Source organism: Scyliorhinus canicula, chromosome 7 (assembly GCF_902713615.1).
Source record: "Scyliorhinus canicula chromosome 7, sScyCan1.1, whole genome shotgun sequence".
In the NCBI taxonomy this organism is placed as follows: Eukaryota; Metazoa; Chordata; class Chondrichthyes; order Carcharhiniformes; family Scyliorhinidae; genus Scyliorhinus; species Scyliorhinus canicula.
Window position 1 is genome coordinate 203119721 of NC_052152.1, and position 12184 is coordinate 203131904.

Consider the following 12184-nt stretch of genomic DNA (forward strand, 5'->3'; position numbering starts at 1 on the left):
CCAACATAATAGCAGCACAAAGGAGGGATTTACGGACCCCAAAATGGAAGAACAGTCACAGTGCTACACCCTGCACTATTGCAAACCCACACACCTCAGTGGGATCTAGGTCTAGAGTAAATTCAGGGTCACAATCTGGTGAGAATATCACACTCTCAGAGGCACAACAGACAGAGGTAGGGACATCCCAGGGTGCTGGCACTTGGATGATTAGGAATCTGTTGAGTCCCAGTCAGATGACGTGCCACTAGACTTGGACATGCCTCGGTTGTTGGAGTTTCAAAGACAAACTTGGAAAAATCAGGAAAGGATGTCTGGCACACTCCTCAGATTAAAAGGCTGCATGGAGGAGTCACTCTGCCTTATGTCTGAGGAGATTGTATCGACAATGCAACACAGCAAGGCCAACACAGCTCAGGTGACAGTCACCAAGGAGACATTCCTTGGCATTCCATTGTGCAGACACTTGCTGGGAGCCAACACTGCCAATGCCAGATGATAGTGGGGTTTCTTGAGCTCACTCCAGTTGCCCTTCCTTCCTAAGGAGGATGCCAGAGGTTCCGGGCACCCATAGGGAGGAGATTCAGCTCGTGCACACCCTGGGGCCATCCACTCCGATGACTCTGGGTGTGTCTGCCCATCTGAATACCCTCTTCCTGTGATAGCCTCAGCTTCAGCTACACAGGCCGAACAGGGTGACACTGCCACTCAGCATGTCTCCAAAAGCAGGCTGGAACCCTTTCGGTCTTGGCCCTTCAGAAGATGCCTGCTAAGGTCATCACAGACCAATAGGGTGTGGCAGACAGCAGGCTGCCTTCAACTCCGCTTTGGATGTTGGGGATTATAGTGATCACTAGGAGTCCCAAAAAGTTTATTTTCATGTACAAAGTAAAAACGTACAATGGAGAAGAGCATAACTAGTCCCAACTGGAACCATACAAAGATGCCAGTTCCTTTCTTAGCTGGCTTTTATGTTGTGAAATTAACAAGCCCCCCTGTGGGGTCTCTGTCCCTCAGCGGGGCAGCTCGTATTCCACAAGCCCCAGGACGAGATTAATCAGGTCATCCCCATGGTCTTGTGGGGGTTCCAGCAGAGATGCACCAAGTTGTAGAGGTAGGTTAGAAAGGTTAATTAGCTCTAATTGCACAACCTGGGCACAGGTGTTAAGCACTTGTATATAAATTCCACCTCTGCAAATAAACTCGCACTAATTGCGTCCTTTCTATGGCCCCTTATTCTGATGAGTTGTGTTCTTGTAGTCCTGACCTGGAAACATGATTCCTGCACAAGAAAAAGACTGGGTGCTCAGTCCAGAGCTTCCTTCATGTGCTTTCTGCAAGGTTGCAAGCAGATTGATAGCGCACCGTCACAGTGACTGAACCCATCAGTCATGCCTGTGGGGAATGTCTCCCACAATGTACAGGGCTCGCGTCACTCATTTCACTCATTGTCCATGTAAGCACTCTGTCCTTTTTGAGGTGTTGTTGGCCCCCCTATCCCATTTGCCTTAGCTTCCTTTGCAACTGAGCCTCATGTGTGTACAGCTCATGGAGAATGCTGTAAGATCATGAGAGGTGAAACTTTCCCTGCTTTGTCACCATGATACAACCCTATTCATTGAGAGCAGGCTAGCTGCCATCATCCAGACAGGAGTCAGACATTCACATACTATTATGGGCCAGGGTTCAGGAAACCCCAAAGTGTATCATGGAGTTCACCTGACCCACAACTTTTAATAGATTTTGGATATGGGGAGCACAAGGGCCTACTCTACAGGTGTGATGCAACAGAGATCTAAAGTACTTTTAAAACAAAACAATGTTTATTATATGAATGCAGTTAACATTTTATAAACACACAGTAAACATCTTAGCAACTATCAACTCAAATACTTCCCCCAAAGAATACAGCACTCTATAAGTAACCCTTAATCTTTCCTTGCAACATCCATAAGACAAATACCCTCTTTAATAAAGATAGCAGGTTGAAATTCTTTGCTGAGGGCAGTTATCACTTTTAAATTCGCAAATGATCTGAAGACATTCTTTTCATGCAGAGAGAGATCAAAATTACACCGTATTTGGCTGGATGCAGCTCCAACTCTGAAAACAAAACTGAACAAACACTAGCTGCCAGCTCAAACATAAAAGTAAAAGCAGACTGACAGCCCAGCTCCACCCATACTCTGACATCACTGCAGCTATTTGGTAAACGCCCATTTCTTAAAGGTACTCTCACATGAAATTATGCTCTGTGAGGATCTATGCACCACCCCCACTGCAACCTGTCATCATCCTCTTGCAATGCAGGGACGATGGGCATCCGCTGTATCCCAATGGCAGGAGCCTTATCGCAGAGAGTGTGTGCTGCCATCAATCAGATGGCAGAGACATGCTCACAGAAACTATGTGAAGATAGTGAGATGCCCTCACTGGATGTCCTTATCACTCTTCATGAATCTAGTGGCAATGAGCGTGTCCCAAGCTCATCTGCCTCGCCTGTACATCGGCATTGCCTTAGGACTGACATCCTCTCCCTCGAGAACTCCTCAGCCTCATCCTCTTTGACATCCTCCTCATCAGAGGAAATATTCCGCTCCTCCAGGTGCATGATGCCCTGTGCGGATTGTGCTGCATAGCTCCATCTGATTGGTCCAGGCACCGGAACCTCATCTTCAACATCCCTATGATCTGCTCCAGCAAAGTGCAAGTTTTAGCATGAGCCTCATTGTATCTTATCTCAGCTGCATTCTTTGGCCTTCACACAGGCATAATTAGCAACCTGATCAGTGGGTATCTTTTGTCCCCAAGGAGCCAAGCCTGCAACCTCTGTGGACCCTGAAACATGTCAGGGATCTGAGAGTGACTCAGAATGTAAGAGTCGTTTGCACTCCCTAGGAATTGAGCCCACACCTGGAGGATATGAGTAGAAGCTTTTGTGGTTCACATAGTTCACTACTCAAGCCCCATAGATCTGAGGCTCCACATGAGTGCAGTTAATGGCACCCTGCACCTGTGGAAAGCCAGAGATTTGTGCAAAGCCCATCTGCCTTGGATCTTGACTTGCCTGATTCCGGTCGGAATGGACAAAATTGCATCTGTAACTTTCTGGGTGCACTTTTGTGTGGAGACTTGCGATATTCCAGAGATCACTTGTGGAGCCCTGGAAGGAGCTACTGGCGTAACAATTGAGCACTACAGCCACACCTGTAGTGGATGTCCTCCAAGTTGCTGGGGTGCCAAATCCTGCACAAGGTCCTTCTCCTGCTTTTGGTGAGCCAGGTTCCTCCATTAATGTCTTCTGCTTCTCTCCTGCCTATGAGTGAGAAATGGCAGTGAGATTACCATGCACCATGTTTCATATGTTCTCCTCACTGCAGTATCAAAGAGAGAGACTTGTCGGTTAACATTTGTCTCCTAAGGACCACTCTTTGTCTATTCATCATCTGAAGGTGCTTCTCAAAGCCACCACATTAATGCCCAATTCTTACTTCGCATTCTGCTTTGGCAAGACCCCCACACCACCCTTGTGCCATACCACAGGGTGGAGTGACCACAGCTTTGACCACTCTCCTGCATCCTGAGATCTTATTTCAAGCGCAGACATTGTCCAAAGCTTCACTCCAAGACCTTGGACTCGTCCTGGTGTACGGGGATCATTTGTCAATATGCACCTTAGCATAGTGGTGTTGTCACTGGGCCATTAAATCAGAGAACCTGAGTAATGCTCAGAAGACGTACGTTCAAATCCCAGAACTGCATATGGTGAAATTTGAATTCAATAAAAATCTGGAATTAAAAGTCTAATGATGACCACGAAACTATTGTTGATTGTCACAAAAACCCATCTGGTTAACTAATGTTAACCGTACAAGCCTCCCCGGACAGGCGCCGGAATGTGGCGACTAGGGGCTTTTCACAGTAACTTCATTGAAGTCTACTCGTGACAATAAGCAATTTTCATTTTTCATTTCATTTCATGTCCTTTCGGCAAGGAAATCTGCCCTCCTTGCCTGGTCTGGTCTACATGTGACTCCAGACTCACAGCAATCTGGTTGACTCTTAAATGCCCCCTCAAGGACAATTAGAGATGGGCAATAAGTACTGGCCAGGCCTCCGGTGCCCATGTCCCATGAACAAAATTTCAAAAAGCACAGGCCCCATGCTTCCCTTTCCTCTGTGAGGCCCTTCCAAGAAGCCTGTGCCCCAGGCTTCCCTTTCCTTTGTGAGGTCCTTCCAAGAAGCCTGTGCCCCAGGCTTCCCTTTCCTTTGTATCCATATAATCCATAAAATCACTACAGTGCAGAAGGAGGCCATTTGGCCCATCAAGTCTGCACCGACCCTCTGAAAAGAGCACTCTACCTCGGCCCACTGCCCTGCGCTATCCCCGTAACCCCACCTAATCTGCACACCTTTGAACACTGGGGGGCAATTGTAGCGTGGCCAGTCCACCTAACCTGTCCATGTTTGGACTGTGGGAGATAACCAGAGGAAACCCCCAAGTCCGACACCCAGTACTGCCTTGAGTCAGCCCCACATCCCCCCCGAGTCAATTTCTCTCTCTCTCTTTCCCCCCCCCCCCCCCCACCCCCCACCCCCCACCCACCACCACCACCACCACCACCACAGCGGGTCTCCCCTGGGTCAATACCCTTCCCCTGACTAGGATCCTGGTATCTTCCCCTGACTAGTCCTCCGGTATCCAGGAGTCTCCTATCTCGGTACCCTGGAGCAATACCTTGGCACCCTTCCCATGTTACCCGGTACCTGACAGGGTGTGGGTGGGTTTTGATTCTGGCACATGGGCCTGACGACGAGATAAAAATATATTATAACGATGTTACCTGCTTTGAACAGTTGGAGATGCGACCCACTCAGGGAAGGGGATGATCGGGGCAAGCTTTCACACCGGTGTAAAACCCGACTTTGCCCTTCTCGTGATAATTTCTGCTCCTGTCGCCGAACCTGCCTGACATTAGTGGGAGCGGAAAACCCCGGTCATAAGAGCTCCCTCATTCATATTTTTAATAACTCTAGTTGGAGAGAGCAAGTTGGCACGAAACCGGTTGATAGTTGAATGCTGTCTCATTTTTTTCGGCAGTACTAAAATTGAAAAAGAGAAAAAAGAACTTGCAAAGCAATATGGAATGGTACGAATCGAGGTAACTGGAGGTGAAATAGCAGAGGAGATGGAAAAGGAACGGAGAATGTTTCAGCTGCAGATGTGTGAGGTATGTGGGAATGTTTTGACTATTTAAATTCATTTATGGAATGTGGAATTACTGGGTACGCCAGTATTTATTGTCCATCCGTAATTGCACTCGAGAAGGTGGTGGTCAACCAACTTCATGTGGATAAGTACAAACACATTTAGGCTAAACTAAATAGGGAGGGAGTTTCAGGATTTTGACCCAACGACAGTGAAGGAACGATGATATGGTTCCAAGTCAAGATGATATTGATTGGAGGGGAACTTGTAGGTGGTGTTCCCATACATCTGATGCCGTTGTCCGTCCATAGTAGAGATCACGGTTTTGGAATGTGTTTTCGTAAGGGCCTTGATGAGTTGCTGCAGTGCATCTTGCAGATGGTACACACTGCTGCTACACCGTGTTTCGGTGGTGGAGAGAGTGAATGTTTATGGTGGTGGCAAACTGATGCAGTTATTTTGCCATCAAGTCTTATTTGCATATTAATATAATTTTTAGCAAAATGCTGTTGATTTATTTATTTATTATATATTTAGAGTCCCCAATTCATTTTTTTTTACAATTAAGGGGCAATTTAGCATTGCCAATCCATCTACCTTGCACATCTTTGGTCACGGGGGCGAAACCCACGCAAACACGGGGAGAATGTGCAAACTCCACACGGACAGTGATCCAGAGCCGGGATCGAACCTGGGACCTCGGCGCCGTGAGGCAGCAGTCCTAACTCATGGCAGCAATGCTAACCACTGCGCCGCCATGCTGCCCTAAAATGCTGTTGATTTATAATGTTGAGTTTTTTTGGTTCATCAAGTTGAAGAATTCATTGTTGGAAAATAGAATAATTTTCCACTTTTCACTTACTCGTGTTGCCAAAGCACTCCATGGCAAAATTTAGCATGGGAAAGCTGCAGAATAAACTTCCTTTTACTCTGCTTTAACTGCATGTTATAACTCTGAATGTCAGTGGAACACTCTCTACTACATCAGTATGACAATTCTATTTTGTATCCCAGACATCTTCTCTTGTGTGATTGAGACTGAAGTATGGCCGGCAGCCATTAACTGGCTGCAATTTGCTCAAACTCTACTTAAAGCCATCACAGTCAAAAACTTCCATCTCATCAGTCTGGATTGAATTCTTTTTTAAAAAATAAATTTAAAGTACCCAATTAATTTTTTTTCCAATTAAGCACAATTTTAGCGTGACCAATCCACCTAACCTGCACATCTTAGGGTTGTGGGGGTGAAACCCATGCAAACACTGGGAGAATGTGCAATCTCCACACGGACAGTGATCCAGAGCCGGGATCGAACCTGGGACCTCGGCGCCGTGAGGCAGCAGTCCTAACCACTGCACCACCATGCTGCCCCTTGAATACATATTCAGATCCAACAAGTGAAAGGATACTACTGGCATAAGCCATATTCCTTTCCTCCATTGTGTAACATCATTGCCAATGAGTAAGTGGATTGCAGAATAAATGGACAGAGAAAAACTTCAGCTGATTGATTGTTGTGAGCCTCTAATGTCTGCTGGAAACGTGTGTAATTAAATGACTGAAAACTGCTTTGCATGGAAAAACAGAATTCTTTGTGCTATTTTTCTGATAAACACTTAATAGTTGAGATTGCTAACGTGTTTCCGTTGATGCAAATGGAACAACCGCCAGTATCAATCAAATAAAAATGAACTAAATGTCCACATAACCAATATAAAAGAGAAATTTGTTGATATTGTTCATTATTATACATTTTTGTATGATTTGAGGCTTCAGCGACCATAGAAACAATTCAAGCAAAGCCAAAATAAACAAGTGATATTTTCTGCATAAAATCTGAAAAGTATACACCTAATGTTTGATCTGTAGTGATTTTTCCTGTCTAGGCTTAGCAATGTCTATCAGTAGGGAATTCTAATTGTGATGTTCCCCTATTGATGCTAGTTTGTGGGATATGCATACATGATTTATAAATAGCACTGGTTGATGTCCATGCTTCAGAGAAAGTGACATTGAAACATCTGTGCAGAAAGTCCACTAACTTCTTGATATGCTTCTCTGGCTATAATGTTTAAGTTGGAAACTGTCAAATATACGTTCTGACACAGAACCATCATTTATGCGTTTGTAATTGGGGTTTGATTTACAGCAGAATCTGCCATTGCTCATAGTGGTTTCAACTGACTGAAACACCACTCATCTGTAAGCAAGTTTTCATGAAGAATCCCTCTTTGAGATCTGTCAGCTCTTCACTCAAAATATTGTCATATTGATCATAGAATCCCTACAGTGCAGAAGGAGCCCCCTGAACCCTCTGAAAGAGCACCCTCTAGGCCCAGACCCCCACCCTATTCCTGTAACCTCACCTAGGGGCAATTTAGTGTAGCCAATCCACCTAACCTGTACATCTTTGGACTGTGGGAGGAAACTAGAGCATCCAGAGGAAATCCACAGAGGCACGGGAAGAATGCAAATTCCAAGCAGGCAGTCACCCAAGGTCGGAATCGATAATGGGTCATTTTATCAGTTACAAAAAACTTCACAAGTCCCTATGATATTTAAATTATCCACTGTGATGTATTGTGTTCTACAGCTCTTTGTTAACATTAAAAATAGTTTCTCGAATAGTTCACATTCTCTGATTCATGGATTTATGGAACTGGTATAGTTTTGGATATTGGCACAGAATGTTCTGGGAAAATAGCGAGTTCACAACCCTGGCTGATGTTAGAGGAAGAAATATGCTGTGAGGTGCGAATCGCCACAAATTGCTGGACGATTTTCACTTCTCTTTTGTTGGCCCCCTCACAAAAATGGGATCTCACCAGAAACCTCCACATGCATTTTGAGAAATTTCTGGATTTGAACCATAATTATGAATTTAGCTCACCGAAGAAAAGGTTGGTACATCATGTCATAAGGAACCTTTGTATGACAATATCTATGTTTCTTCAATGCCACCCAACTTTGGAGGCCCAGAAAGGTAACAATTGAAACAGTGGAGTTTCACTCCCCAAAATTTATTACATTTTACAATTTGGGGTTTTTTCATACTTTTTCCTCTAATTGTCTCTCACAGTCTGATTCTTTTCCTCAATTTATCTTTCTGTATCTAAATTGACTCTGAATCACTATAGTTTGTTCTCCATTGTTGCTGTTTCTTTCTTTATCATTACATGTCATTGGTGTCATTGTTCACCAAGATCCCAGATGATGGCTATGCTGGTATCAGTTCGCATTTTCAGCAATTTTCAAACGGAAAGATGAGGGAAAGATCCAACCCAAAGAGCAATCTGTGAGGTGCCCCACTCCAGCAAATTGTAGCCCATTGTGTTGGTACAATATTACTCTTGTCTTTAAGACTTGCCACCAGCATCCAGATCTACACTTTCCTACTCCGTCTGCTGTTTGCAACACCTGCAACCTGCAATTTGCCTTGCTCAGCCAGTAATGCTAATTCCTCTGTGCCACTAATGTGCTTTTATGCAGGAAATCTAATCGGTATTTGTGATGAAGGTGAAATAGTAGCTGTCCTGGTGAGTGCAATTTGAGTGTGCATAGTGCAGATTTTGTTGGAGCCACTGGTAAATTCAGATTTGTAGCTTTGCCAGAGGTCCAGGCATGTCTATAGGCTGAAGGCTTATGTTAACATAATAATAGATATTTTGCACCCCCCTTCATATTTTGCCAGGGTCTCTCAAGATATTTTCCCCGCACGATCTACCGGCCGTGTTGTACCTGAAGGCAGCGGGTGCGGCCTGTAAATTCCGAGAGATCCTTCTTCTGAGATCTTCCCAGCTCGCCACACCTTGAACGATCTAAATTGATCTAGCGAGACATCATGATCTGAATCCCACCCATTGAAGGCTGGATCACTATTTAGCAAACCTGCATATTAGAACAAGACAGCTAGTCTCACTCTAATATGCATTTTCCTGAAGTACCCAAGGCATTGGGATCTAACCCCTTTGCTTTTGAGATCTCGGACAAGAGCCATTCAGTACTGGTCTCCAGAAACGGAGACCGGATGGAGCGGCACATGTAGGGATCTCCCAGGGGATCAGAGGTCTCCAGGTGCTTGCCCTCTGGGCAGGGTGGCACCCTGACACTCTTGGTGCCATCTGGGCACCACCAGCTTGGCAATGCCAGTCTGTCAATGACAAGGTGCCCAGGTGGTGCTGCCAGATGATGAACACCGCTCGGTCCCAGGCTAGCAGTGCCACGGTTGATATTTTACCTGCGCCAGCGATCGGTGTGGGGGGGGGGGGGGACCTGCGTCGATGCGCTGGGTTGTGGAGGGGACCTGAGGACCCCCTTATCGGTGAGTTGGGGCTTTAGGGAGATTTGGTGGTCATGTCGGGGGAGGTGGTCAAGAGATCAGCATGCCATTTCAAAATGGCGTCCCAATCTTTCCCTGCACTGTGGAGTTCTGGTGAGCGGAGTTCCTCAGTGCAGGAAATGGGAGTAAATGCAGCTTTGTTGGGGAGTTCCCTGCTGAGGCTCCAAATCGAACCAGCGTCCCAGTTTCTCGGTGCTGCGAGCGCTCGGAAACACCCAGCGAAACGTGCTCATTCCGGAACTCTGTTCCAATTCGGTTAGATCGCACCCTCCACCTCAGCATGCTTGGTACCGTTTCAGAGCTGAACTTCTTTCCTCTACCCTTGATACTATTTCTTTGTTTCTCCACCTGTTTAAAATTTTCTGTTCTTCTGCCAGCTGACAGAGCATGCCAGGGTGCCAGGTTGGCATAGCAGTGCCAGGGTGCCACCCTGCCCAGAGGGCAAGCATCTAGGGGGCTCCGATCCCCGAGGAGACCCCCATGAGTGCCATTCCACCTGGTCACCATTTGTGGAGATCAGCACTGAACAGCATTCACCTGGATCTCTTAGACAAGGGTATTAGATCCCATCTCCTTGGGTAGATCGTGGGAATACATATTAGTCTCACTCTAATATGCTGATTTGCCAAAAAGTGATCCGCCCACAATGGGCAGAATTCATATCGCAAGGTCACATGGGGCGGAATTCTCCGCAATGGCCGACGCCGTCGTGAAACCCGGAGTGTTTCACGACGGCGTCGGAGCCGCTCCTCGCCCCCTCCCCCCCTGGGGGGGCTAGGAGCGACGTTTCGTGAAACTTGGCCACCGGGCCTTGACGCTGGCGTCAAGGCGTGCGCCGATAATGACGCGGCCGGCGGCACCAAATTACGTCAGCCACGCATGCGCAGGTTGGCCGGCGCCAACCCGCACATGCGCAGTTGCCGTCTTCCCCTCTGCTGCCCCGCAAGACGTGGCGGCTTGATCTTGCGGGGCGGCGGAGGGGAAAGAGTGCGTCTCTTGGAGACGCCGGCCCGACGATCGGTGGGCACCGATCGCGGGCCAGTCCCCTCCCGAGCACGACCGTGGTGCTCGGACCCCTCTCCGCCCCCCACAGGCCCCAAACCTACCTTTCGCGCTATGTTCACGCTGGTAGCGACCAGGTGTGGTTGCCGCCCGCGTGAACAGGTCGGAACGGCAGGCCGCTCGGCCCATTCGGGCCGGAGAATCGCGGGTCGCCGTGAAAAACGGTGACCCGCGATTCTCCGAGCGGCGTGTTGCGTTTCATTTTGAGGGGAGGTGGGAGAATCGCGGGGGGGGTGCCAGAGCGGCCCTTCCGCGATTCTCCCACCCGGTCTGGGGAGCGGAGAATCGCGCCCATTATGTTAGATCTTGTGGAGCATGGAGAGCCGGGTAGATCCTGGAAGATGACCTCCCGGCATCTACAGGCCATTCCACCTTATGGGCTTAATTCGACCAGAGATCGCGTCCTTGATTATTTATTGCTAGTGCCAACTATTGCTAACCTAGCCTTCCTTTCCTCTACCACCACATGCCATTTCTTTTCTTACTTTTGACATTCTGCACCAATTTGTCAACCTCATTACTGAAAGAGAATAATTGGTGTTATTGTTGGGATGAAATATCAAGTTTTCTTGGGTTACTGCGATACTTGACTTGTGATTCGATTGTGGCTGCTACAATGTGATTTGGGCTTCTCACTTATGTTAACATAGTGGAAAATGTTGGGCAGAATATTTTCCCTCTTAAATAAAGTGTTTAAAATCTCAAAGTGCTCACCTGTTTGTCAATTGAATCTTTGAAGAGATTGCTATTGTTTCTGTTGAGTTCCTTTGAAAAATCTGGCTTCTAAGAGTCCTAAATCACAGCCACTCAAATATACATTTTTTGAATAGAGTGAGGGGTGTATAATTTACCGCACAATTTTGCTTTTGTTTTTTTAGTATCTGATCAAAGTAAATGAGATAAAGACAAAGAAAGGAGTGGACTTGCTACAGAATCTCACCAAGTATTATCATGCGCAGTACATGTAAGAGTCCTCATTTCCTTTTATTTTCATGATTTTAACCATCTCAGAACTTTGCAGAAATTTAATGCGTATGGTTTGGATGGAGCCTTGGGTGGCATTCTTGGCTTTTTATTTATGGACCTGGGGAAATCCAGTCCTGACTGATGATGTGAAAGTCTCCTCTGTCTGATGATCGTAAGGATCCTACTGCGAAACAAGTTAGTATAGACCAACATAACAACATTTTCTCTAATGCAGTTTTAATTGTCAGCTCAGGTAGGTCTAAGTGGGGGAAATTAAGAAACAAATGCTACACTGTGCAATTGGGGCGTAGCAATACCAGTTGCCATGTGAATTGGCCCAAAATATTAAGTCTTGAATGAGCGAGATGCCCTGGAAATATGATTTACATGATTGAAATGGGGGCTGAGGCCCAATTCAATGTAAACGCAGGCTTTCATTTATCAGACGTGTTGTCAGACCACAACCAATTTTTTTATTCATTGTCTCGGCACTTAAGAAGGTGCTGCAGGCTATCTCTTTGAATATCCTGTTTGCACTGATGGTGCACCGACAGTGATGTTAGCCAGCGAACTACAAAATTTTGATCCTGTCAGGATGGTGTGCGACC

The 12184-nt window shown here is 46.5% G+C and overlaps 1 protein-coding gene across 3 annotated transcripts in view; it reads left to right on the forward strand.

Moving 5' to 3' along the window:
* Nucleotides 1-12184, forward strand: part of unm_sa1614 (un-named sa1614) — a 319542-nt gene that overhangs the window by 146960 nt on the left and 160398 nt on the right. For all 3 annotated transcript variants that reach the window (XM_038803728.1, XM_038803726.1, XM_038803727.1), the window contains 2 exons: nt 5102-5231; nt 11489-11574. In XM_038803728.1, the coding sequence (XP_038659656.1) occupies nt 5102-5231; nt 11489-11574 (216 nt within the window). The remainder of the gene's footprint in view (nt 1-5101; nt 5232-11488; nt 11575-12184) is intronic.